Source organism: Lonchura striata, chromosome 29 (genome assembly GCF_050655825.1).
Source record: "Lonchura striata isolate lonStrDom1 chromosome 29, ASM5065582v1, whole genome shotgun sequence".
Lineage (NCBI taxonomy): Eukaryota > Metazoa > Chordata > Aves > Passeriformes > Estrildidae > Lonchura > Lonchura striata.
This window is the reverse complement of record NC_140731.1, coordinates 4,654,319-4,681,691: the sequence shown is the minus strand read 5'-3', so window position 1 is coordinate 4,681,691 and position 27,373 is coordinate 4,654,319. Positions and strand designations below refer to the sequence as shown.

The 27,373-nt window shown below is 57.4% G+C and overlaps 1 protein-coding gene and 1 pseudogene across 6 annotated transcripts; both read right to left on the bottom strand.

The window, feature by feature from the left end:
• Positions 1–91: 91 nt before the first annotated feature.
• On the bottom strand, positions 92–10,076 carry LOC146765027 (uncharacterized; annotated as a pseudogene). The gene is made up of 2 exons (XR_014950369.1): positions 10,057–10,076; positions 92–5,868 (listed from the first exon to the last, which is right to left on the bottom strand). The product of XR_014950369.1 is annotated as an uncharacterized LOC146765027 (transcript).
• Positions 5,865–23,446, bottom strand: BCDIN3D (BCDIN3 domain containing RNA methyltransferase). 5 transcript variants are annotated; one of them, XR_014950396.1, is made up of 4 exons: positions 23,240–23,446; positions 20,891–21,574; positions 18,871–20,031; positions 5,865–18,025 (listed from the first exon to the last, which is right to left on the bottom strand). XR_014950396.1 is itself a non-coding variant. In XM_021543941.3 (2 exons), the coding sequence occupies exons 1-2, from the start codon at positions 23,423–23,425 to the stop codon at positions 20,981–20,983; spliced, it is 780 nt and encodes a 259-aa protein (XP_021399616.3). In that variant the 5' UTR covers positions 23,426–23,446; the 3' UTR covers positions 20,079–20,980. The 5 variants fall into 5 exon arrangements, 1 of the variants encoding a protein (XP_021399616.3); XR_014950397.1 differs by having other exon boundaries at positions 19,924–20,031; XR_014950399.1 differs by lacking the exon at positions 18,871–20,031 and having other exon boundaries at positions 5,865–7,024; positions 17,926–18,025.
• Positions 23,447–27,373: the final 3,927 nt, after the last annotated feature.

The following is a 27,373-nucleotide window of genomic DNA, read 5'->3' as shown; positions in this document are numbered from 1 at the left end:
CCTGGGGTGCTGGAGGACCCAAATTTGGGAGCAGCTTTGCTGTTTGCTGTTCACCTGGGAGACACTCTGCCCTTCCAGGGTCAGCTTGCCCTTCCCAAACTCCTCCTGGCCCTCTCCAAAGGGGAACTCTGCACACCTGGGCCAGGTCCATCCTGGGCACCCACATTTTCCTGTGGCCCTTCATTCCAGAGGTGCCCTTTTGGACCACAGATGCTTCCTGTTCCCCTGGGGGACTTCTCTGGGAGATCCAAAGCAGCCCAGGGCCCCCAAGGTGCCAGAGGACCCAAATTTGGGAGCAGCTCTCCAGGTCCTGGGCAGGAGATGGGAGACAGAGGATGGGAAGCACATTCCAGACCAGAGGAAAGAGTTAAATCCAGTTTCCCAGCCTGGCAGGATGGAGAAGGGGCGGCTCTGAGCAGTTTGCAGTTGCTCCCAGTCAGGCAGGTTTAGTGCAGGGCTGCCTCTGGGGCCAGGAACCTGCAGAGCCCTTGGAAAAAGCCCTTCCCAGGCAGAGGAAAAAGCAGGGTTTGTGCTCAGAGCAGCCCCATTCCCGGGGCAGGAGCAGGGCTGGTGTTGTCCAGGATGAGGCCGAAACGGGAGCCTGGGACACCCAGACTGGGGGAGCTGGAGGCTGGGGCTCAGCTGGGACCTTCCCGCTGCTGACACTGGATTTTGGGGATCTTTTTGCTGTTTCTGAGCCTTCACCACGTATGGGACGGGGAGGGATCCCTGAGGCCACAGCAGGGGATTAAAGGGTTGGTTTGAGATCTGGGATTTTGGCTGCATTCCAGGTCCCTGTTCTGGGACAGACCCAACCCAGCATTTCCCTGTCCCACTGCTCCCAGCCTCAGCTCCCGAGGACACCAGGCAATGGCTCCATCCAGCAGAATTCCTGCTCTCCATTAACTGCAGCTGAGCTCTGCCTGGGATGATGCACGGCTCTGGGAGCCCATCCTGCCCCCTCCACCATCCCTCCCTCATTAGGACCCAGCCTCTTCCTCCAGGCAAATTCCCGCTGCTGTTCTCATCCCAGAGTCACAACCAGCCCCAATTCCAGCTGCAAATTCCCCAGGGAATTGCTGCACGTTCCAGGCAGCATCATCAGCTCAGGAGCCCCCAGAAAATCCCCATCCCAGCCCTTCAAAAAAAGGTCCTGGCTGCCCTCCCCGTGTTGTTCAGATCAGCGCTGTCAATCCAGAATAACGTACACTGGATTTTATTAGGGATAGAATGTGAAAAAAGGGGGAAACAGAGAAGGATGCAGTGGTGAAGGGCAGCCCCAGAAAGCGCCAGGATTGTCACATCCCTGGTTTTGCCTCAAAATGTGACAAAATCCCACCTGGCTGCTTCCTAAAAATTCCTAAGTACTGAAAGGATCCTGAATTTGGGTGGGGGGGAGGGGAGGGAGATGGAAAAGCTCAGGTTTCATGGAAAAAGGGATGGTTGTGATGTTTTAGAGGGTGCTTGGGGGGGTGGATGTATTCCTCACCTTCTCTGATCCATGTAAAAAATGGATCAGGGCTTGAGGATCGCTGGGAAAAACAGGGTTAAGGATTGTAATTAACTGTAATTAATTGTAATACATGGGATAATTAACAGCATCCCCCCATTTATGGCCCAATAATGGTGTTTTATGGCCAGTTCCAGTGATCCCCTTCAATCAGTCACCCCTGGCATGCCGGAGCACGTTCCCCACGGGGATTTGGGAGCTACTGAGGAGATCTGTGGGATCAAGGGATATTTATCCCTCTTATCTGCCAGGCCACTCAGGAATCCACGGCACAGCCTCCTCCAGGCAACGCCGTATCAGCTCCAGCCGCTCCCAAGGATGATCCCATCCCTGCCTGGAGCCTCTCCAGGCCTGGACACGTCAGATGTCCTGGAGGTCTTGGACGTGAGACATCCCAGGGGCAACTCCTGGGGTGCTGGAAGCGGGGGCTGCGGGCATTTCGGGAAGAGCAGCGGGAATCGGTCCCGGCTGCAGGGGGGAAGCGGCTCCCGGAGCGCATCCCGGGATCCGCGCACCTGGAGCGGCCAGGAACGAGCTCCGGGCTCCCTCTGCCGGGCAGGTGAGGCCGCTGCAGCGTCCCCGAAATCCCCAACAATTCCCGGCCCGCAGAGGAAGGGGAACGGCTCCCAGGGAGCGAGGCACGGAGGGGAGCCCACGGGGGATCTGCTGCCCAGAGCAGCTGTGGCTGCCCCATCCACGTTGGATGGGCTTGGAGCAGCCTGGGATGGTGGCACCTGTCCCTGCCCACTGGATGGGCTTTAAGGTCTCTTCCCACCTGAAGCATTCCATGATTCTGTGATCCAAAAGGGTCTTTCTCATCCACCAAGAGCTCCCATCCAGGTGGGAATGACTCCTGGGATCCAGCCTGGCTGCTCCATTGCTCCCAGACTCACTGCTCCCCTCCTCCGGAGCCCCCACACACCTGGAATCACTCTGGGAAGATGAAACAGCTCCCAAGGTGAGGAACTCATCCCTCTCCATCTGATCCCACCTGGACCAGTGATGGATCTGTCACCTTCCCTCCCTGGGCTCAGGTACCACCAGTCTCTGGCTGACTGTGCTGCAAGTCCCTCTGAAATATCCCCAGATCCTATCTGACTCCACTTTCTTATCCTCTATGGGCCAAATCCTCCAGGAACACACCCCAAACATCTTCACCAGGGGAAAAACCCTTTTCCCATCTGGAATCAGCTCACAGCCCCTCTGCTCCCCAGGAAACAGCTGCAGGTGGGAGCATTCCTGGTTCTTCTTCCACCTCTCCTTCCTTCCCCGCTGGATTTCGGGATGCACCCTCAGTCTGGAAGCAGCCAGGCCTTTTCCCAGCCCTTCCCAGGGCACAGAGCCTGGAGAAATCGGGCACCAGCTGAGTTCCTGCTCAGCACCAGAGGGGAGCCAAAATCCCCCCCACATGTGCCACAGGGTGAAATGTGTGGGAAGGGAGATGGAAATATCCTGGCATGGGGAGCTGATGGCCTGGGGCTCCCTCTCCAGTTCCAAAGCCAGTTTAATCCACCCATCCCAGCTCTCCCACAGCTGCTCCCCCAGTTCCAGCTAACACCTGGAGTGACTCCAGAGGAACAGGAGGATGTAGACGGATGCTCCAGGCCCTCTCCTGACCTGGCACAACTGTTTGCAGGGATGGAAGTGGCTCACGCCAGGAAATCAGCCATTGGGAAAAGGAGCTCCCCCACTTTGGGGAAAATACAGGGTTTCTTTTCCTTTTCCTGCACCATCCTGGCCCAAACTGTGCTTCAGTTTCCTGGCTTTTTTCATCTGCAGCCTCGAGGAGGATGGAATTTGGGGGAGGATAATTTCGTTTTCCTAATGAAATATTCCAGGACAGAGCAGGGAATTCAGCAGGGATTGGTCCCTGTCCCTCTCCCCAGGCTCGAGGGGATCACCAGCCCCACCCTGGGGGGCCCAAACCCCTCCGGGGGTCCCAGATCCCCGGGCTGGCTGCAAACAAATCCCCGCATTGCGCCCAGGGGGGAGGAGGGAGGGAGCGAGCCCGGCCCCATCGGCCCATCCCGGGGAGCGGCCGGCGCCGCTCTGTGCCCGTATAAGGCCAGGTTGGGCTCTCCCGGCCCAATCCGGGCAGGAATTGGGAACACCTGAGCCCGGCCCCGCCCAGCGGAGCCGACCTGCCCAGGTGAGCCGGGCTCGCCCTGCCCGGGGCTGCGGCCGCTGGGAATCCCGCCCTGGGAACAGCGGCCCCAGAGGCCCCAAGGTGGCCACACTGGTCCAGTTTCTTAGCTGGTGGCACCTTGCCCTCCCCATTGCCAGCCACTCTCCACACGGGAGGGGGAACAGTTCCCCTGTGTCCTGCGGCCATCCCGGTGCTGGGATTCACCCCCCTAAACCTGCCTGGGATTGGGATTCATCCCCTTAAAACCCGCCTGGGATTGGGATTCACCCCCCCTAAACCCCACTGGGATTCGGATTCATCCCCCTAAACCCGCCTGGGATTGGGATTCATCCCCCTAAACCCCACTGGGATTGGGATTCACCCCCCTAAACCCACTTGGGATCAGAATTCATCCCCCTAAACCCACCTGGGATTGGGATTCATCCCCCTAAACCCGCCTGGGATTGGGATTCACCCCCCCTAAACCCACTTGGGATCAGAATTCATCCCCCTAAACCTGCCTGGGATTGGGATTCACCCCCCTAAACCCACCTGGGACTGGGATGCACCCCCTGTGCCCAGCTAGGACCAGGACTGCCCTCCCCGGTGTCCCCAGCCCTGCTCTGTCTGATCTCGGCAGGATCCGGGGGGGCTCTGGAATCCCAGCAGCCCCGGGATGTGCCAGCACCGGCTGCTCCCGGCCCTGGCACCGGGATCTGGTGGCCCTGTCTGGGCAGGGGGATTGGGCTGGGTGATCTCCAGAGGTGCCTGCCAACCCCAGGTGTTCTGGGATCCGGGGACCTCAGCTGGATGCCAGCCCTAAGGCTGCCTCTGGACCAGGGAAAAGGCAGCCCTAAGGTGCCACCAGGCCGGGGGGACACGGGAGGGACCCCGGGGTGCTGGCACAGCAGGGCACCGTCCCTGTCCCTGCCAGCCGGGCACTGTCCCTGTCCCGGTGCCTGTCCCTGTCCCAGTGCCTGTCCCTGTCCCAGTGCCCTGTGCCTGTCCCTGTGCCTGTCCCTGTCCCTGTCCCAGTGCCTGTCCCTGTGCCCAGTGCCTGTGCCTGTCCCTGTCCCCCTGTCCCTGTCCCCCTGTGCCAGTCCCAGTCCCTGTCCCAGTCCCTGCCAGACGCGGCTCCGCACGGCCCAGCCCGGCCCGGCCAGCCCCGGAATTTGGGAGAAACCAGAATTCCCTTGTTGTGCTGCCAGGGCCGGCCCTGCCCGGAGCGCCGCGGGAGCGGTGCCAGCCCGGCCCCGGGGCTGGGAGTGCCCCGTGTGCCACCTCCGGGACGGGGACTGGCACCGCAGCAGCTGCCCCAGCTCCTGCCGCAGCTCCTGCCCCAGCTCCTGCCCAGCTCCTGCCCCAGTTCCTGCCGCAGCTCCTGCCCCAGCTCCTGCCCCAGTTCCTGCCCAGCTCCTGCCCCAGCTCCTGCCCCAGTTCCTGCCGCAGCTCCTGCCCCAGCTCCTGCCCCAGTTCCTGCCCAGCTCCTGCCCCAGCCCTGCCCCAGCTCCTGCCCCAGCTCCTGCCCCAGCTCCTGCTCAGCTCCTGCCCCAGCTCCTGCCCCAGCTCCTGCCCCAGTTCCTGCCCCAGTTCCTGCCGCAGCTCCTGCCCCAGCTCCTGCCCCAGCTCCTGCCCCAGCTCCTGCCCCAGTTCCTGCCCCAGTTCCTGCCGCAGCTCCTGCCCCAGCTCCTGCCCCAGTTCCTGCCGCAGCTCCTGCCCCAGCTCCTGCCCCAGCCCTGCCCCAGCTCCTGCCCCAGCTCCTGCCTCAGCTCCTGCCCCAGCTCCTGCCCCAGCTCCTGCCCCAGCTCCTGCCCAGCTCCTGCCCAGCTCCTGCCCCAGTTCCTGCCGCAGCTCCTGCCTCAGCTCCTGCCCCAGCTCCTGCCGCAGCTCCTGCCCCAGCTCCTGCCCCAGCTCCTGCCCCAGTTCCTGCCCAGTTCCTGCCCCAGTTCCTGCCCCAGCTCCTGCCCCAGTTCCTGCCCCAGTTCCTGCCCCAGCTCCTGCCCCAGCTCCTGCCCCAGTTCCTGCCCCAGTTCCTGCCGCAGCTCCTGCCCCAGCTCCTGCCCCAGCTCCTGCCCCAGCTCCTGCCCCAGCCCTGCCCCAGCTCCTGCCCCAGTTCCTGCCCCAGCTCCTGCCCCAGTTCCTGCCCCAGCTCCTGCCCAGCTCCTGCCCAGCTCCTGCCCCAGTTCCTGCCCCAGCTCCTGCCCCAGCTCCTGCCCAGTTCCTGCCCCAGCTCCTGCCTCAGCTCCTGCCCCAGTTCCTGCCCCAGCTCCTGCCCCAGCTCCTGCCCCAGTTCCTGCCCCAGCTCCTGGCCAGCTCCTGCCCCAGCTCCTGCCCCAGTTCCTGGCCAGTTCCTGCCGCAGCTCCTGCCCAGCTCCTGCCCCAGCTCCTGCCCCAGCTCCTGCCCCAGCTCCTGCCCCAGTTCCTGGCCAGTTCCTGCCGCAGCTCCTGCCCAGTTCCTGCCCCAGCTCCTGCCCCAGCTCCTGCCCCAGTTCCTGCCCCAGCTCCTGGCCAGTTCCTGCCCCAGTTCCTTCCCCAGCTCCTGGCCAGCTCCTGCCCCAGCTCCTGCCCCAGCTCCTGCCCCAGCTCCTGCCCCAGTTCCTGCCCCAGCTCCTGCCCCAGCTCCTGCCCCAGTTCCTGCCCCAATTCCTGCCCCAGTTCCAGCCCCAGTTCCTGAGGGAATTCGGGCTTTGCTGGATTTAATCCTCTGCAGACCCCCGTGCCCAGGGTGGGGCAGCAATGGGGGCAGCCTGGCCTCGGACACCTCCAGGAACCATTTCCAGCTCCCCCTCAGCACTGAGGGATCGGAGGGGCAGCCTTGGCACTGGCTGAGCTGCTGCTCCAGGGCCTTCCCCCTTATCCAAACCTGCTCCCCTGGGGCTCGGCTGGAGAAAATGAGGCTCAGGGGGGACCTTCTCCCTTCACAACTCCCTGGCAGGAGGTTGGGCTCAGCATCTGCTGCCAGGGAATGAGTGAAAATGGCCTCAAGATGCATCAAGGAAGATTTAAGTTGGATTTAGGAAAAATTCCTCACTGAAAGGGTTGTAAAGCACTGGAAGGCGCTGCCCAGGGCTAGGGCAGAGTCCCCATCCCTGGAAGTGTCCAGAAACGTGTGGCTGTGGCACCTGGGGACATGGTCCGGGGGTGGCCGGGGTGGTGCTGGGTTGATGGTTGGACCTGATACTCTCTGAGGGCTTTTCCAACCTGAGCAATTCCATGGTCTGTGGACAGCAGCGACCAGAGGTGGTTCCTGGGGTTTGGAGCTGGCCTCAGCTCGTCCTCCGCGCTCCCTTCAGGCACTGAACACCATCCCAGAATTTCCTCCTCAGGATCAGCTGGAGACCGTGGGGTTGGAGGAGGTGGAAGGAGCCCTGATCACAGCACAGGTTTCCCTGTGGGACACGGGGATGGCTTGGGCCTGGGCCTGGACATCCTGGAGTCATGGAACGGTCTGAGGGATCTCAAAGCTCATCCCATTCCAAACCCCTGCCACGGGCAGAGACACCTCCCACTGTCCCAGGCTGCTCCAAGCCCTGTCCAGCCTGGCCTTGGCCACTGCCAGGGATGGGGCATCCTCTGGGAAATCCATTCCAGAGCCTCCCCACCCTCACAGGGAAGAATTCCTGCCCAATATTCCATCCATCCCTGCCCTCTGCCAGTGGGAGGCCATTCCCTGTGTCCTGTGCCTCCAGGCCTTGTCCCCAGTCCCTTTCCAGCTCTCCTGGAGCCCCTTTGGGCACTGGAAAAGGTTCCAAAGTGTCTCCAGAGCCTTCCCTTCTCCCAGCCTGCTCCCTCCCAGCCCCACGGATCTCTCTGATGACAAATTCATCAGGAACTCTCCAAACGTCAGGGAGTTGGGATCCACACAGGGAGCTGGGGGAACTGGGACAGTGCCTGTGTCCATGGAGGGTTTGGAGGAGCCACAGGGATCTGGGGCAGTGCCTGTGTCCATGGAGGGTTTGGAGGAGCCACAGGGGTCTGGGGGATCTGGGGCAGTGCCTGTGTCCATGGAGGGTTTGGAGGAGCCACAGGGGTCTGGGGGATCTGGGGCACTGCCTGTGTCTGTGGAGGGGTTTGGAGGAGCCACAGGGGTCTGGGGCAGTGCCTGTGTCTGTGGAGGGGTTTGGAGGAGCCACAGGGGTCTGGGGGATCTGGGGCACTGCCTGTGTCTGTGGAGGGACCCAGCAGGAGCAGAAAAGCCCCAGCTCAGCAGGGAAAGGAGCTCACAGGGGCTGCTCCTGGCACAGCCCCTGGAGCCACGCCAGGAATGCACAATGGGAGGGGAGCTCAGCCACTCCTGCCGGGACCTGCCGTGTTTGTGAGCTCGGGGCACACCCAGAAATTCAGGGCTTCGGAAAAAAAGCCCTCAGCACCTGGGCAGGGGAGCGGGAGGGAGAGGAGGAACCACTTCAGAGCTGAGGAATCCCAGGGTGAGTCAGGCCCTGACGCAGGAAGCAAACAGGGCTGGGGATGGTGGCAAGAGGGCCGGGCAGCCCTGGGGGGGACCCTGGGGCCAGGCAGCCCCTCTGCCCCCGGTGCCCAGGGAGACTTGGACCGTCACAGTTCATGGAATGTCTTCAGCTGCAGCAAAGCTGCTCCAAGCACTCCCCAGCTTCCCAACACCACCTTTATCTGGCTCAGAATCAGCTCCAAGGGTCCCAAAATCTCCTTCACCCCAGTACGCCCAAGCTGGTGAAATCCTAGCGCAGCACCAAGAGCGGCCCCCTGCCCAAAGAGAGGCAATTCAGCCTCGAAAAAAGGGAATATAAAACACCTGGAGCTTCATTTCCAATGCTTCCAGAGCCTCGCCATGGAGCCAAAGGGACCTGTCACTTCCTCTGGGCAGGAGAAGGGAAGTAGGGATGAGGACCCCACGACAAACATAAGACTTGGAGCCTTTGGGGGTTTGGAATTGCAAGGAGAGGAGTAAAACAGCCCCAGTTCAGTGCCTCGGCTGCAGATCCACTCTGGATTTACACCCCTCTGCCCTCCACAATGGGTAATCCAGCATTCCCTCAGCATTCCCTGGCTAATTCACCAGAATGACAGCTCTGCACCAGTTCATCCCCCAGCATTCCCAGTGGTGACACCAGTTTATTCCCAGTTTCTGAAATGAGGACCTCATGGAATCCCAGCTGCTCTCCTGGTTCAAACCAACAGAAAACCCTCAAAAACTTGGACCCCAAACCCAGACTAAACCAGGGGAAATAAATCCAGATATCTGGATCACAAGACACTCAAAAAATCCCAGAGTTCACCTAGCCTTGGATTTGCCATGGGGAATCTGAAATTCAGGAGCACGAGATGCTTCCCCTCTTCAGAGCCCCCATGGGATCAGCCCTGCCCGAGCTCCCCCAGCCTGCTTTTGGGGAGCACCAGTGGAGCCTCTGGAGGAAGGGCTGGATTCCCTCCATCCCTGCTGCCAGCAGTTCCCGACAGCAGCTCCTGCCATGGCGCACAGCCACGGGACAGGCTGGGACCTGAGCTGGGATTTGGGATGGGCCCACGCCCAGCGCTGGCGCAGCTCTGCACTTACACAACGCAGGGAAAGCTTGGGCAGGACCGTGGGGATCCCACCTGGACCACGGCAGCGGATCCAGGGCTTGGTGGGACTGAATTCCAACACGAACTGCCCGAGCGTCCCCCAGCAGCAGGGGTTCCCACCTTGCTGGAAGCTCCTCAGCCCACCTTGAGTGCAGGAAGGAGCAACTCAGGGCCTTGTATTTGGCTTTATGAAACAGGCCTCGAGTGGCTCCAGCCCCTGCTCTGGGTAAAATCCCAGTCCACAACTGGGAATTGCCTTTGGACTGCTCACCCTGTTCCTCACTTCATCCTGGGAAGGGGCAGCATTCCTCTCTCCTTCCCGAAGAGGCTGAGCTGTTCCAACCAGGAAAGAGCCCCAAAATCTCCACTCAGGCAAAGAACCCCCCCAGCTGCTCCCTGTGCTCGGCCAGCCCGGTGCTGCAGCTGCACATGGAAAAGGCAGGATCAGCACAGACATCCTCATGGTGCTTCAGAGTCCCCCAAAATCCTGCTGCCCATCCCCAGGCCAGGCTGGTCGGGACTTGGAACAGCTGGGCTGTGCAAGGCATCAGGAATGGGATGGGCTTTAAGGTCCCTTCCCACCCAAACCATCCCGGGATTCTGGGACTAATCCAGGTGTACCTGAAGGAGGCATTGACAGAGTTGCCCTTTCCTGCCAGCTTAAACCCAGAATTCCAGCTCCAGCACAAATGGGACGAATCCCTGTGGATTTAGTGGGAACTGAGCCCCTTTAACAGTCCCTTTGTGCCAATTCCTGTGTGTTTTACTCTGAACTGGGAGGTTTTTACCAACCATCCCAATCACGCCAGGAATGGGGTGGGGATGTTTTGACAGGGAGTCCTGGATCACGTCCAGATCCCACCCAGCTCCCTCCTCTCACCTCTCCCTGCTCCCCGACATGCTCAGTGTCAAGAGACTGGAATTTGAGAGAAAACAGACTCAGAGAGCAAACACTGCCCAGAGCAGGGGGAACCCAGGGATATCAGGCCCAGGATCACACACATGGATCCCTGCGTGTGGCAAGGGAACATCTGGGGCCAAACCTGCATCTGTAAAACACACCTTGGGGAGCACCTCTGAATCCCACCCGTGTGGGAGCATCCCTGAAAATCCAGGTCCACGTCCCTGTTTTCAGCAAGGATCCTCGTTTTTCCTCAGCTGCTGCTGCACCTGGCTGGGAAAGGCGCTGGGGAGCCCCGCCCGGCCCCGGGGCAGCTCCGGGAGCCGCCGTGGGTGCGTCCCTGGACCCTCCCGAGCTGCGATCCCTCTGATCCTCCCGCGTCCCTGCCCTGGGCTGGGAACGCCGCGGCTCCAGCTCCAACCCACTTGCCCTGGGTTTTGCACAGGAGGCAAATCTTGGTGGTGCAAAGCTCCCACATCAGCACATTGGCAGGAGCGGAGCCTTCCCGGCCATCCTGGCCCAGAAATGCCAAGGCCAGGGAAGGGGGGGCTCCTGGAGCCTGCGGAGGTGCCCAGCTCCTGTTCCAGCCTTCCCAAGGTCCCTTTGGTGGGGCTGCTGGGGTTGCACTGAATGGTCCCAAAGGTGTCTTCCAACCTTGGTGATTCTGTGATTCCATGATCTCCCACCCCTCCCCTCTGACCCAGCCACCCCAATCCCCACCGTCCCCCTGCTCTTCCCTCCTGGAACCACTGTGCAGATGCCCAGGGAAGGCATCCTCCTGTCATGGGGAAAGTGGGACCTTTCCCTGTTCTGTCACCAACCAAGCCTGGATTCCTGTGATGGGACAGCACAGAGAGGTGCTGGGATGTGCCACTCCAAGGGATCCCTCCAAGGGATCCCATGGCTCCTCTGGGCTTCCCAAAGCCCTGTGCACCCTTGGGATGCTCCTGCCCAAGGTGTTCCCTCAGGGATCAGCGGATTCAGGCCCACCCTGCACCCAAAATCAGAGTCCAAGGGAAGCAAGTTCTGCATCAACCAACTGGGGCCATCCTCGGGGTATTTCCCAGGGAACAGGGGGAGAATCATGGAATCCCAGAAGGAGTTGGATTGGTAGGGACCTGGAAGCTTCCAGGGCTCTCTGGAACCTCCAGGTGCCCTGTCCCATCCTCTCCTCCTGTGTCCACACCCCTCACTGGATCAGAGGCTTTGTGGGCATTTCCACTCTCACTAAAACATTCCTTCACCTTCCAAATCTCTAAATCCTTAAAAACCCTTACAACTCTTCCTTCGGAGCCTGCAGGGGAACCAGCCCAGCTCCACCATGGAGTCCAGCTCCTACAACTCCTTACAAAGCCTTTCCTGGCTGAGCCTGCCCTGTGTGAGTCAGCTCCACACAACGCCCGAGTCAGCACTTCCCACAACCCAGCTGGAGCTGGGCCTGGAAAAACGCAGCCACATCCCGCGGAGGGACCCGCCGGGACCTGCCGGGCACCGGGAATGTGCTGCTGACAGCACCCGGCAGAAACGCGGCGCAGGAGAGAACAGGGAGCAGCTCTGCCTCCCCCCCAGGCACAGGGCCCTGTTTGGGACATGTCGGAGTCTCCTGGGAAACCTGCACCAGCCCAGGCCTGGCCTTCCCCTCTCCCGCAGCCCAGGGAAAGCTCCTTTGTGTGGGAACCCAGAGCTTCCCTCTGGCTGCCCCGGGACCCTGGCAGGGTCAGAACCCCCTGGACAGAGCCCCCAGAGACACTGGCTGTGATGTCTGGCCATGGAAAAGAGTTTTCAATCTTACAGGATTAATTACAAGCTCTCAGTGTGTGATATCAGTAATAATTAAGTGTGGCACGGGTGCAAAAGTAAAATTTTAGGATTCTAGATTAGGGATCCAAAGGGGAAAAGGTGGAGGAAATTGGGTGTGCCTTGTCCTTTTTCTCCTTCTTCATGCCCTCCATGTCTCACTGTGGTGTTGGCATTTTTCTGTTGGTTCAGGCTAGGGACACACTGTCCAACGTAGGTGACAGATATTGGCACGTTCTTGTAAATGCAGCCCAGGGAGTTTCTGGTATTTAATGTTTGTCACATCCCACTGAGGGCAGAGCCCCACACGCTGCCCTGCAGGACAGAGCTGGGCAGGGCAGCAGAACATGTGAGAGATAAACAGAATAAACAACCTGGAAACCAGCACAGACCAATTATGGCTTCTGCTTTGGCAGGGGGGCTTTAAAACAGAGACTTTTACAATCTCAGAATCACCAATACCTCAGATTCCGACACCTTTGGCCACAGGAATGCCCCAAGTGAGATTTGCACTGAGGTTATCCAGACCAGGGGAGATCCCAGCCCCAGCACAACCCTCAGGAGAAGGGAGCTCAGGAAGGCACAGCCAGCAGGAACCCAAGCATTCCTGGTTCCATTCCCAAGCCTCATCCAGGGTTAGCCAAGCTCAGGTGAGATTCCCACGTCCACCCTCAATCTTCAGGAGAATGGAGCTCATGAACACAAGGCCCAGGAGGTACTGCAGGAATACCTGATTCCCAAACCTCATCCACACCCAAAGCTCAGGAGATACCCCAGGAATGTCTAATTTGATTCCCAGTTCTCATCCAGTCACCCTCCTTTCCTCCCTCCCTCCTCTCCCAGGCAGCTCCCAGGCTCACAAATCCCATGGGATCCCTGTTCCCTCTGCCTGAGCCTTCCAGACAGCACATTTTCCACTCAGACCTTCCCTGCACGTTCCTGTGCTCCCCGGGGCAACCCCTCTGCTCTCTCCTGGCTTTTCCATGGAAACCTGGACACCTTTCCCACCTGCCCTGAGCACTGAACAAGCTGTCCTGAAGGAGCCAAACCCCCAGTGGGATGAGGCTGAGTGGAAGTGGGGCCTTCCCAGGTCCCCGTGGTTGCCTTGATCCAAGGACAAGGCTGTCCACAGTTGGAATGCACAATGGGATCGGGGCAAACAAAAGGCAGCTCTCAGGGTTCATCCTGTGGGAATTCTGAGGAAAGGACTGAGCCCCACCTGTGTGGGCAATGGGGCAGGTGCGGAGGTAAAGCCCCACCTGAGGAATGTGCTGCAGGTCCTGCTTCAGGGGCTGGGGGACAGGAAATCCTTTGGGATCTGCCCCAGTTATCCCCCAGGAGCTGGCACTGGTCAGACTGGGAATGTCCAGCCAGACAACGCAGCGGTCACTCCCTCAAACCATTCCCAGGAGATCCACGAGCCCTGGATGGAAGTCACCACACGTTCCAGAGGAGCCTTTGCAACTTCCAAATTCCCTTGTGTCCATGCACTCGCCACCCAACAGAGGATGGTCCTGCCCGAGGGGATGGATCTTCTCCAGATGGACACGGAGCCAGAGCAGCTCACCAGGGCCTTTGGAGGAGATATTCCATATTTGCACGCATTTATTAGATATTTGGGGAAAATCCTTCATGGAAGGGTTGCCCAGCCCTAAAAGGCAGAGTCCCCATCCCAGAAAGTGTCCAAGAAATGTGTGGATGTGGCACGGTCAGGAGTGACCATGCTAGGTTGGACTTGATGATCTCTGAGGGCTTTTCCAACCTGACCAATTCCATGATTCCTGGCTCAGGCTGTGTCAGCTGCTCTGAGGGGACAGCAAGACTGGATTAGAGGAGTTTTTCCCATTAAAACCTTCACCCTCCTGCCTGTTTTCCTCACATAAGGAAGGGGAATTTTGCCCAAAATGCCAGCAAGGATCTCTTCCCTCACAGCAGTCCCTTCACTGAGCTTTTCCCAGCACCATCTCACACAGATCCATGGAATGGTTTGGGTGAGAAGGGACATTAAAGCCTATCAAGTGCCACCCCTGCCATGGGCAGGGACACCTTCCACTATCCCAGGGTGCTCCAAATCCTGTCCAACTTGGCCTTGGGCACTTCCAGGGATCCAGGGGCAGCCACAGCTGCTCTGGGAAATCCATCCCAGAGTCTCACCACCCTCACAGCCAGGAATTCCTCCTTATCCTGGCACTCCAGGCCATTGTCCTAAGTCCCTCTCCAGTTCTCTTGGAGCCCCTTTAGGCCCTGGGAGGGGCTTCAAGGTCTCCCTGAATCTTCTCCTCTCCAGGTGAACACCCCCAGCTCTCCCAGCCTGGCTCCAGAGGGGCTCCAGCCTTTGGATCCCAGCTGGGAGTGCCTGGAGCAGGGGTGTCCAGCAGGGATGTTCCCGGAGTTAATGGAGATGCAGAGACAGAGCTGAGCCATCGCAGGGCTGGCAGGTTTGGGAGCCTCCCTGTTCCCTCCCTGCTGCCTCCGTTTGATCCGTGGAGGATCCCAGAGAGCTGCTTTGATGTGTCAGCCTGGCAGCAGGGCCTGTTCCAGCACGACTGCTCCCAGATTCCTGCGGGAACAAAGCTGCACCTCAGCAGCTTCCAGAGGCTGGGACTGGCCCTGGGGCAGAGCAGGGACACCAAGTGACACAGAGAGACCCCCTCAGCATCAGCTTCCCTGTCCTTCCCAGGAATTACAGCCCAGCAATCCAGCAGGATGGGTTATTCTGGGATCCTGGTGCATCCCATCCCACAGGGATGCCACCTCGCAGGGCTGGGTCTGATCCCTGACCCACCACATGACGGGGGTTTGATCAGTCATCCACTGTGTGCCCTGCCATGGAAACGTGGATCAGATCCCTCCTGAGCTTCCCTGCTTCACAGCAGGGTCCCCACACCAGTTTAGGCAGCTCTGGCCTCGGAACTTTCGCACTCCAAATAAAACTGGCTCCGTGCTCCGGGGAGGATGAAAGGACAGAGCAGCTTTGTTAAGCATCAGGATGAAATTCCAGGGGGCTGATAAGAAGCATTTTATGATCCTGATTGAACAGGGATTGTCAGGTCTGAAGAGATAAGGTCTGGGAGCATTTTATATTCCCTGCAAGCAGATCCCCCCCCTGCACCACAAATCCTGCCCCTTCAATGGGTCCAGCTCCACAGGAACAAGGATGCTCCAAATTAACTCGTTCCAAAGAACTTGAGCCTGAGCTAAGAAATTGTGGCAAAGATTATGGATGATCCATAATGATCCAAGGGACTTCTGTGCCAAGGGGGAAAACAAACCTGCCTCGGTTTGTTCCATAAGTGAATAAAATGGGAAACCTGAGGTGTTGAAACGAAATCTCAGAGAGGGATGAAGGAGCTCAATGAGAAGCATCCACAATGGGCCAGCTTCTCCAGCAGGACCAGCGAGGATAAAGCCTTGGGGACTCCAAGGAACCCTTCCCACCTGGAATTTAAACCTGAGGGTTCGTGGCCATGGCACTTCCATTTCCAGCACTGACAGCCCGAGGAAGGGAACAGCCAAACTCTCCCTGTTTGTAACCCAAGGGAGCAGGACCTGCCCGCAGCACGTCAGGGGATTCTCCAGTGGTTTGGGTGGGAAGGGACCTTTAAATCCATCCCATCCCACCCCCTGCCATGGCAGGGACACCTCCCAGTGTCCCAGGCTGCCTCCAGCCCCATCCAACCTGGCCCTGGACACTCCCAGGGATCCAGGGGCAGCCCCAGCTGCTCTGGGCAAACGTCCCAGCCTCACTCTTGGATTTGTGGTTGGTTTTCCCACCAGGGCTCTGTTTCCCCCCACTTCACCTCTCCAGTCCAACCTTTGCCTCAGAACTGGTGACACTGGGAGGGAAAAGCCAAACTCCCCAAGCGTGTTTGGGCTGGGACTGCTCTTTTCCCAGCTCTCCAGAATCAGATTCCCAGATGTCCACAGATTGCCACCTCTCCCTTTTCTCCTGTAATTCCAAAGTGACAGGAGGAGCAAGAAGGAACCTGCCCTGAGCTGAGCCAAGGAAGTCCAAACCTGTGCCCTGGGACCTGCAGGGACAAGTTCCCGGGCCCAGGAAGCTGCTGCCAACTCCCAGCTCCTGAAGTGGCTTCCTCCACTCCTGGGCTGCTTGAATTAAACAGGAAGTTGAATTAATCCATTTTTTGCCATGTCCCCAGTCAGAAATCATGGGATGGCCTGGGTAGGAAGGGACATTGAAGCCCACCCAGTGCCAGGTGGGCTTTAATATCCCCAGGGACACCTTCCACTATCCCAAAGTGCCCCAAGCCCTGTCCAGCTTGGCCTTGAACACCTGGGATGGAGCAGCCATGGTTTAACACTGACAGAATTATCCTCCATTTTCCCAGCCAGGAATTCCCAGAGCTGTCCACCCCTCAGCATCAAAGCCAAACCCAGCTGAACAAACTCTGAGAAAGCCTTTTATGGATAGGATCCAGCTCTGATTTGGAGAGTCCCTTTGAGGAAATGCAATTCCATTTGCTAAGTCCAACCCAATTCAAGGAAGGGGGAACTCTGAGAAACTTCTAAAGGTGGTAAATTTTGGAACTATAGAATGAAAACCTGGATGAGCTCTGGGAAAGGGGGTGCTGGGGAGACTCATCCCTTCCAGGGCCAGGGGTGGGGAATGGGAAGGAATCAGAGCTAAGCTGAAGAGTCTGAAGAATTCCTTCTGCTCCAAGGGCTCAGGAAAAGCAGCAATGGAAATGGCACAACGACCACAGAATCATGGAATGGCTTGGGCTGGAAAAGCCCTCTGAGATCATGGAGTCCAACCATTCCCAAGTGCAGCCAAGGCCACCCCTGACCATGTCCCCAAGTGCCACACCCACACAGCTGTGAAATCCCCCTGGGGTGGGGACTCCCTCTCAGCTGTGTGGGAGGTTCTGGACATGGAAGGGAGCAGCTCCAGGAGATTTGGTGCTCTCAGGCTGTTTCATCTGGCCACTCTCAGTTCCTACCTGGACCCTGGAGTTCCACACTCCATTTTCCCCTGGGAATGTGTCCTTTGTGCTCACTCAGCACAGGACTCTGGGAGACAGCAAAGTGTCCCCTAGAGGAAGTGACATTGTCACAGGAGTGACAGAGAAATCCAAAATAAAAATAAGAAAGAATCTCATCGACTCCAACCCAATTAGGCTTTCTCCAAGCTGGAAGCACCTGCAGAACCACCTGGAAAGTGGAAGCTCCAACACCTGAATTTTGATGCTTCAGCTCCCCTGCCTTGATTCTTCCATGCAAGGAAGGGGAGAGTGATCTCCTCATAGCAGGGGGGGGCCTTAATGAGTCCCAGCACTTGGCAGGGGACTAATTAATCCCTGCAGGAATTACTGGGAACAGGGCACAGATCTGAGCCCAGGCTCCAGCTCAGTTCCTCAGGTTCTCTATCCCAAAAGCGCTGTGCAGTCACACAGCCAAGATTCCCCATTCTGGGGATGGAAAAACAGAGGCAAGCTGGGCTGGAGGCTGGGAACAATCCCAAAGCTCGGAGCTCGGGAGCTTCCCGAGGCACAGCCAGACGCTCCAGGGGAGCTCTGCACTCCCAGGGAAGCTCCTGCTCCCTCAGCAGCAGCAACCACCACTGGCAGGCCCGTCCTGGGATCAGGGACATCCCTCTCCTGCCCTACTCCAGCCACCCTGAATCCTACCAGGGTGACCAAAGCCAGGGGTCCCTCAAGGAAAACGAGTCAGGCTGTCCAGAGCAGCTGGGGCTGCCCCATCCCTGGAAGTGTCCAGGGCCAGCCTGGATGGGGCTTGGAGCAGCCTGGGACAGCGGGAGGTGTCCCTGCCCATGGCAGGGGTGGATGGGAATATATTTGTGGTCTCTTCCCACCCAAACTCTTCCCTGAGTCCAGAACCCCCATTTCCCCAGGACCATCCCTTCTCCACAAGGAACCATCACAGAGCTTTGCTGCTGTCCAAGAGGCAGGCATGGGTTTAACCCCCAGCTGGAATTTCCCTCTGTCCCACCCTCAGGAAAGCTGGGAACACACTTTAGCGATATGGGAAATGCAGAGTGTAAAAAATAGACAGAATTCTCCAGATTCTTACTGCAGCTGGGATCCGTGGGATCTCCTCCAGGCTCTCCCATCTCTGTATCCCAGAGCTGTTCCCATCTCTCCAGTCCCAACACCTTCCTGGACAGCAGGAGCTGAAAGGAAAATGAAAGTGATCTTTCCTCCTCTTTGCTGAAGGACTGACTCCATGCTGAGCTCTGCAGTATGCCGGGGTCATGGAACCATGGAATTGTTCAGGTTGGAAAAGCCCTCAGAGATGACTGAGTCCAACCATCAACACAGCACCACCTTGGTCATCCCTGACCATGTCCCCAAGCGGCACATCCACACTTTTCTTGGACATTCCCAGGGATGGGGACTCCCCCGCTGTCCTGGGCAGCCCCTTCCAGTGCTTTACAGCCCTTTCCATGAAGGAATTTTCTCAATATCCAGCACAAACTTCCCCCGGTGCAACTTGAGGCTGTTTTGCTCTGGTAGCAGATCCCAAATCCCCCCGGGCTCCACTGTGCTCTGTCAGGGAACTGGGGAGAGGGAGAGGGTGCCCCCCAGCCTCCTTTTCTCCAGGCTGAGCACAGGGACTGGTTTTGACCATTCTGAGCTGTATTTGTGGCAAAACCCAAAGGATTTGGCTGTGCCAAAGCCAAGCAGAGGAATTCTGGAGCTAGGCCACTCCCAAGCCCTGGGACAGAGCCATATCAGCAGTTCCAAAGTCCAGGAATGAGAGATAAGGAGCCATTGCAGTTACAGACACACCAGGAATGGACAGCATGGAAAGGCTGGAAAAATAGGAACTATCAACTCCATAAAAATAAAATAGGAACTATTTATATCACACTATCCCCTGAAACAGCAGCGCAGGAGGATTCCCCAGGCACATCCTGGGGGGATTCCCAGTAAACAAGGAGCATGAACCAGGGTCTCTGGGAAGGAAATAACCCTTCCAGCCAGGTACAGGGACAACAATTTGGGATGCACCCACCAAGCAACTCTTCCTAGAATTCCTCACAGGGAAGCATGAAAATCCCCAAAGGAAAAAAGAAAGGCATAAATTATTTCCCCCTTTAAGTGGGAGCAGAGATGGGGCTGGGCTTAGTTCAGAAACTTCTCAAAGGTGAAAGGAAACAGCACCAAATATTGACACAAGGGAAGGGAAACATTCCAGGGGGGAAGGGTGTGGGATGCATGATCCTCCAGTGCCCCCAGCAGCACGGCTGGGAAAGAGCAGCTGAGCAGGAGCAGAGGGAGGAAAACACGGTATGAGTGACACCCCTGGAGTCAGCAGAGCTTCCCCAGAGCTCCTGGAACGTCAGGGATTTCCCAAAGGGATTCACCTGCTGGAAGAGCTGCAGGATCCCTGTGGAAGTTCGATTTATGGGAAGGGCCTCGAAGTTTTCCTACAACCCTGCTCAGCATCCTGAAACACCTGGGATCATGGAATGGTTTGGGTGGGAAGGGACCTTAAAATCCATCCCATCCCACTCCACCCCACCCCATCCCATGGGCAGGGACACCTCTGCCGAGTCAGGGACAAACCATTTTTGAACATGCATAGAGTGGAACCTAAAAACACAACTCCACACACCTCCCACTGGCCCAGGTTCCTCCAAGCCCTGTCCAACCTGGCCTTGGGCACTGCCAGGGATCCAGGGGCAGCCCCAGCTGCTCTGGGAAATCCATCCCAGCCCCTCCCCACCCTCACAGCCAGGAATTCCTGCCCAATATCCCATCCATCCCTGTCCTCTGGCAGTGGGAATCCATCCCCTGTGTCCTGTCCCTCCAGGCCCTTGTCCCAAGCCCCTCTCCAGCTCTCCCTTTAGGCACCAGAAGGGGCTCCAAGGTTTCCCTTCCCTTCCCTCCCTTGACAGATCCACACATTTGCTTTTCCCCCTGCAGGAGGAAACAATGAATTCTCAGTAGGGACAAGGACAAATCCATGCAGGTTTCCCCATGTCCCTGCTCACCTGGGCAGGAGCAGCGACACAGGAGCACCTCCTGGAGGTGACACCTTTTCTCCCTCTGGAACAGAGCTCACCTGCAACAAGGCTCGGCACACCCCTGGGCTTCCCTCGCTCTCACTGGAGCAAGGAAAAGTGGAAGTACAACAGAATTAGCAGCTCAATTCCCTGGCACTCCTCAGGTGCTGAAAGGGATGGGAATAAAAACAGGATTACAAACCCCAACACGGAATTTAGGATAAAATCCAGTGATTTTTATTCCAAGAATATCATTCCCCAAAGCACTCACCATTAGGGATGGACCCCTGTCCCGGGAGAGCTGAGCCAGGGGCACTGGGTCAGGGAGGGGATTGTCCTCACCCCAGTCTTGGGGGAGTTTTGGGTGCATTTTGGGAGAAGGTTCCTCATCCAGAGGGTGTTGGGCACTGGATCAACTCCCCAGGGAATGGTGACAGCCCCGAGAAGCCAGAGCTCAGGGTGCTGGGATTTTGGGATCAGTGGGATTTTTGGGTTGTCCTGGGCCAGGAGTTGGAGTTGGTCCCTTCCAACTCAGGGTACTCCATGACTCTGTGGTCCTTTGTGGGTCCCTTTCAACTCCGATTATTCCATCATTCCGGAGGTCGGGGAGTGCTTGGACAACACTCTCAGGCACTGGGTGGGATTTTGGGATGTCCTGTGTGGGGCCAGGAGTTGGAGTCGATGATCCAGGTGGGTCCCTTCCAACTCCAATGTCCCAGGACTCTGATTCTCACAGGTCCCTTTCAGCTCTGGATATTCCATGGTTCTGGAGGTCTGGCAATGTCTGGACAACTTGGGCATCAGGATTTTGGAATTAATGGGATTTTTTTGGAATGTCCTGTGCAGGGCCAGGAGCTGGACTTGAGGATCCTTGCGAGGCCATTCCAATCAGGACATTCTACATTCCCTGGTATTCCAGAAATATTCTTGATACACGTGGAAAGCACGCATAGAACTTGGCCTGCAGGAGCGCTTCCTTGGAACAACCTCCCACCCCACAAAATCGGTTAAAAAAAAATCACTCACAGACATTCCTTGGCCTGGATTCCCACGGGAAGTCAAGGCCTGGTCCTACCAGGGATTTCGGGACTCCCAGATCCGCTCCTTGCCGGTGAATCAGCCGGAGCCCTGGGGACGGGCCGTGGACCTGAAGAGCAGCAGGCTCCTGTCCCAGGCGGTGCTCCCGAAGGAGCAGACGAGCTCCATGGCGCACTGCTGCGTCAGGATGCGCGTGACGCTCGCGGCCATGTCCCCGCAGATCCGCAGCGCGCGGAAGTGCTCGAAGTCGGCGCGGCCCAGGCGGCGCAGCCGGCGCGCGGCCGCCCGGTAGCACCTCCAGGGCTGGGGCTCCACCAGCAGGAAGGTGCACAGCGAGGCCAGCAGCGCCAGGAACTCCAGCAGGCCCCCGTCGCCATGGTTCAGGTGGATCCACATGGTCACCGACATGCAGAAGCCGATGTCGAAGGAGGAGCGGCCGAAGCGCTCCAGGTAGGAGTTCAGGAAGGGCTCCCTGGCCCCAGGGTCCATGAAGTCCAGGCTGGCAAAGGAGATGGATGCAGGGAAGGGGCTGCTCTGCTGGGCCCTCCGGATCAGCTCGGGGTCGATGTCGCAGCACAGCAGCTGCAGCTCCCTCGCGGCGCCCGGCGGCTCCGGGCCAGAACGGCTGTCCTGGAGCCCCAGGAGGTGCTGGTACAGAGCCACGCTGAGCTCCTGCGGGAGGAAAACAGGGATCCTGGGAGAGCTCCCAGAGCCTCCTCTCCGTGGCTGTCCAGAGCAAAATCTGACCAAGATCAGCAGAAGATCTGTCCCAGGGGCCCTGAGCACCTGGAATGGATCCCCGGTGTGGCGGCAGCTCTGGCCACAGAGAGCAGCACACAACTTTCCCAGGCATGGTTCAGGAAAAGTCTCTGAGAACATCAGAGAAAAGAATGAGAAACTGTTCTTATCTTCACTGGCTGCACCTGCTGTTGTGAACATGTGTAATGATTTATTTACCAAACGGTGGTTTCTTAATTAGCCAGTGGTGATGGTATTTTAATTAGAGGACCAATTAGGTCTAGCTGTAGTGAACTAGGGTATAAAAGAGCAATGGGTTTCTCAATAAAGAAATTGCTCAATGATCTGTAAATGCCTGGAGTCTGTGTAACTTATCACCCCACCAGGGACCCCCCTGCGCTGACACCCCCACAGCGAGGGCCTGCTCCAAAAACCAGGGAATCATGGAATGCTCTGGGCTGCAGGAACCCAGCTCATCCCCCTCCACCTCTGCCACGGGACACCTTCCACAAGAGCAGCTGGCTCCTGGAATGTCCAGGTGCCCGCCCTGGAATCTCTTTCCACAGTGCACACTGATGGAAAGTGAATGAATCCTTAATTCCAGGAGATCCCACGGAACTCCTGGAGCTGCAGGACAGGCTGGGAATGTCCTCTGGGGGTGACAGGTGCCTCTCACTGACCTGCTCCACCGGCTCACCAGCAATGGGATCTGGAATTGCCCCCTGGGTACTGCCTCAGGGGGAATTGCAAGCCCCAGGAGCAGCAGCACTGTCCCAGCCAGGCTGGGTTTCAGGTGGGATCACCAGTTCAGCTTTGCTGGGCCAGGAGAGGCCACACCTGGATCCAGGGCAGGCCTCTGAGGGACTGGAATGTGTCTGGAGCTGGGAAAGGGCTGGAGCTCCAGTCAGAGCTGGAAATCCCTGAGGGAGCTGGGGGCTCATGTGGGACCTCCTCACTCTCCAGGCTGGACAGGAGGTGGAGCAGGAGGGGTGGGGATCTGCTCCCAGGAGCGGAATGAGAGGAAGCAGATCCCAGGGGAGGTTTAGGTTCGATTTCAGGGAAAATTCCTCATGGAAAGGGCTGTCCAGGGCAGGGGGGGGAGTCCTTTTTCCCAGGGGGAATTAACAGACCCAGGGCAATGTTTCTTCCCAGTCTGCCCCAGTCCTCCCAGCATCCCATGGAAGTCACTGTCCCACTGCTCCCAGTCCTTCCTCCACATGCTCAGCACTGCCTGCCCCATCCTCCCCATCTCTCCCAGCGCTCCCAGCACTCCTCACCAGTCCCATTGCCCTCCTTCCTCGTTCCCCACCAGTGTTCCCAGTCTGCACCATGCCACACCAGTGCCTCATCCCGAGCCTTTCTCATGGGCTGGATTGTCCCCCAGTGTCCCCAGTGCCTCCCCAGTGAGTCCCAGTGCCCCCAGTCCCAGGGGACTGCCAGTGTCCCCAGTGTCCCCAGTGCCCCCTAGCATTCCCCAGTGCCCCACAGTCTGTACCAGTCTCGCCCAGGAGCCCATACCAGGACTGCCCAGTCTGCCCCAGTGTCCCCAGCACCCCAAACTGGTGCCGCCCCAGCCGCCCCCTCCCGTCCCCCCCTCACCCCGGAGTTGCAGCCCACATCGAGCCCGAGGAGCGGGCGGGTGGCCGCGGGGAAGAGGCTGTGCAGGAGCCCCTGGGGCAGGAGGCTGACGCGGCCCTCGGGCGGGTGGAACCGGGAGTAATTGGGGAAGTTCCCGTAGGGAGCCGCGCCGGGCTCGGCGCCGCCGCGGCCGATGGGCGCCGCCATCTTCGCACCGCGCCGCGCGCCGGGCGGGAACCGCGGCCGAACAGAAACGGTCCGGGGCAGGAACGGTCCGGGGCAGGAACGGTCCGGGGCAGGAACGGTCCGGGGCAGAAACGGTCCGGGGCAGGAACGGTCCGGGGCAGAAACGGTCCGGGGCAGAAACGGTCCGGGGCAGGAACGGTCCGGGCGGCGGCGGCGGCGGCAGAGACAGAGACACGGGACAGAGACAGAGTGACAGTGACAATGACAGTGACAGTGACAGAGAGAGTGACAGAGAGATTGACAGTGACAGAGACAGAGAGAGTGACAGAGACAGAGTGACAGAGAGAGTGACAGTGACAGTGACAGTGACAGTGTGACAGTGACAGAGACAGTGACAGAGTGACAGTGACAGAGAGAGTGATAGAGTGACAGTGACAGAGAGAGTGACAGTGACTGTGACAGTGACAGTGACAGTGACAGTGTGACAGAGAGAGTGACAGTGACAGAGTGACAGAGTGACAGTGACAGAGTGACAGAGTGACAGTGACAGAGTGACAGAGAGAATGACAGAGTGACAGTGACAGTGACAGAGACAGTGACAGTGACAGAGAGAGTGACAGGAGAGTGACAGTGATAGTGACAGTGACAGCGACAGAGACAGAGACAGAGACAGAGTGACAGTGACAATGACAGTGACAGAGACAGAGAGAGTGACAGAGAGAGTGACAGTGACAGTGACAGTGACAGAGACAGAGACAGAGACAGAGACAGAGAGAGTGACAGAGTGACAGTGACAGAGTGACAGAGTGACAGAGACAGAGACAGTGACACGGGACATGGGACACGGGACACAGACATGGGACAGCAATATGAGACACGGGACACGGGACACAGCACACGGACAGGGAACACGGGACACAGGACACAGGCACGAGACACGGGACACAGACACGGGACACGGTCACGGGACACGGACATGGGACACGGGAGAGTAACAGCGACACGAGACATGGGACACGGGACACGGACACAGGACATGGGACACAGGACACGGCCACGGGACACGGGACACGGGACACAGGACACAGACATGAGACACGGGACACAGACACGGGACACAAGAGAGCAACAGTGACACGAGACATGGGACACAGGACACGGACACAGGACATGGGACACAGGACACGGCCACGGGACACGGGACACAGGACACAGACACGAGACATGGGACACAGACACGGGACACAAGAGAGCAACAGTGACACGAGACATGGGACACAGGACACGGACACAGGACATGGGACACGGGACATGGGACATGGCCACGTGACACGGGACACAAACACGGGACATGGGACACGGGACATGGGACATGGCCACGGGACACAGACACAGGACACAGGACATGGGACACAGGACACGGGACACGGGACACAGGACACGGACACGGGACATGGGACAGGGGACACAGGACATGGCCACGGGACATGGGACACGGGACATGGACAAGGGACACGGGACATGGCCACAGGACACAGGCACGGGACATGGCCACAGGACATGTACATGGGACACGGACACGGGACACAGGACATGTCCACGGGACATGGACACGGGACATGGGATATGGACACAAGACATGGGACACGGACACAGGACATGGGACACGGACATGGGACACAGCCACAGGACACGGCCACAGGACACGGGACACGGGACACAGGACACGGGACACCAGACATGGGACATGGGACACGGCCATGGGACATGGCCACGCGACATGGACACGGGACACAGATACAGGACATGGGACACGGGACACGGCCACGGGACATGGCCACGGGACATGGGACACGGGACACGGGACACGGGACATGGGACACGGACACGGGACATGAGACACAGACACAGGACACGGACACAGGACACAGACACGGGACATGGGACACGGGACATGGCCACGGGACATGGCCACGCGACACGGACATGGGACACAGACACAGGACACGGGACACGGCCACAGGACACAGGACACGGTACACGGGACACGGGACACAGACACGGGACATGGGACACGGGACACGGGACACAGGACACGGTACACGGGACACGGGGCACGGACACGGGACACAGGACACGGACATGGGACACAGGACACGGGACACAGGACACGGACACGGGACACAGGACACGGACATGGGACACAGGACACAGACACGGGACATGGGACACGGCCACAGGACACAGGACACGGTACACGGGACACAGGACACGGGACACAGACACGGGACATGGGACACGGCCACAGGACACAGGACACGGTACACAGGACAGCGCCGCCCCGGCAGCCGCAGCCCCTCGGGGCGAAGAGAAGAGATTTTGTCCAAAGATCCCCGTGAGAGTGACCCGATAACAGCGGCTCTCGCACTTCCCTCTGAGCCTGTGCATGCTGTACGGGACTTTAACTGTGCAGAAATAGTTGTATCAGTAGTGTGAAAAATGCAGGCTTTATGGCTGGCTTTTAGCAAGTGTTACCATGAATGTTCTATGTGTAATGTTAGAAAGTTCTGCTGTATTAATTCTCTTAAGTAGGGTGTTAAATGTAGATTTAGGTTACAACATAATGTTAAAATAGAAAGTCTGTGATATAGGATTTGTTACAAGCTCAAGCAAGAGATGAGATAATCAAGAAACTTCACCCAGAGATGTCAGTGAAAAGGGCCCATGAAGAGTCACAGCCTCCTTATCAGAACAGACAAACATTCTTCCACCTTCTCTCCGTCTTTTCAGAACCACCAAGATTAAGAAGTTGACAAAAAGCAGAAAAGTTCTTAATTTCCAAAGAATTTATGCATCATGTATGAGATACATGAATATGCAGCAGGCTGTTGCTTTTAAGGTTATTCCTTCGTTCACAAAGTGTGCTTTTTGTGACTTAGTGTCCAAAGCATCTGGAATTCTTTGCTTTTTATTGTCTTGTAATTGTCCTAACTCTAAATTTTATTACTCTAATTGTATTACTATTTTTATAACCATTTTATTATTATTAAACTTTTAAAATTTTTAGAAACCAAGTGATTGGCGTTTTTCACAAATAGTTATATCTATTGTAACTCCTTTTAGCTGCATGTTAGTATAATATAATTTATCCGTTTGAGTGTGCACTGTGTTGCTCATGGAAATAGTAGTGTAATGAATATAATAGCTATGTATGACCTGTGGAAATAACAGTGTGATGAATGTTCTGTGTTACAGACCTCAGCAAAACTTCAGACGTGAAAAAGGCTTTTGTGGAACTAAAATCGGTGTAAGGCCATCCACCGACCCACCTGTCCAAGTGATAAGGTAACCGTGACACAAACCAGAGCACCAGAGCACAGTTAGAGAATTCCATGGTAAAATTAAGGAGACAATTAGAGAATACCATGGTAAAATTAAGGAGACAATTAGAGAATACCATGTTAAAATTAAGGAGGACAATTAGAGACGCCCATGTTAAATTTAAGCAGGACAATTAGAGAATACCATGTTAAATTTAAGGAGGATATTTAGAGAATACCATGTTAAATTTAAGGAGGATATTTAGATAATTCCATGTTAGATTTAAGTAGGACATACGAAAATCTTACCAGAGGATGTGAAGCAGCCAGATGGAGACAGAAGAAGAAATAAAATATATTGACCTGACACCCAGGATGTGGCCGGAGTGTGCAGAAGTCAAACAAAGGAGTCCCCAAAACATCAGAAAGTTGGAAAGAATGTTTGAATAATGCATGAATTGCATGAATATGCATGCATCCTAGCAATGTAACCCTACAAAGTTAACACTGTCTGTATACCCCAGTGTCCTTTGGCTGTTGGCCAGGAGCACCCCAGCGCTGGAAATATTGTCCTTTTTTATCCTGTTACTATTATCATCATTATTATTAAACTTTTAAAAACTCTGAGCAGTGAGCTCTGTTTTCCCCA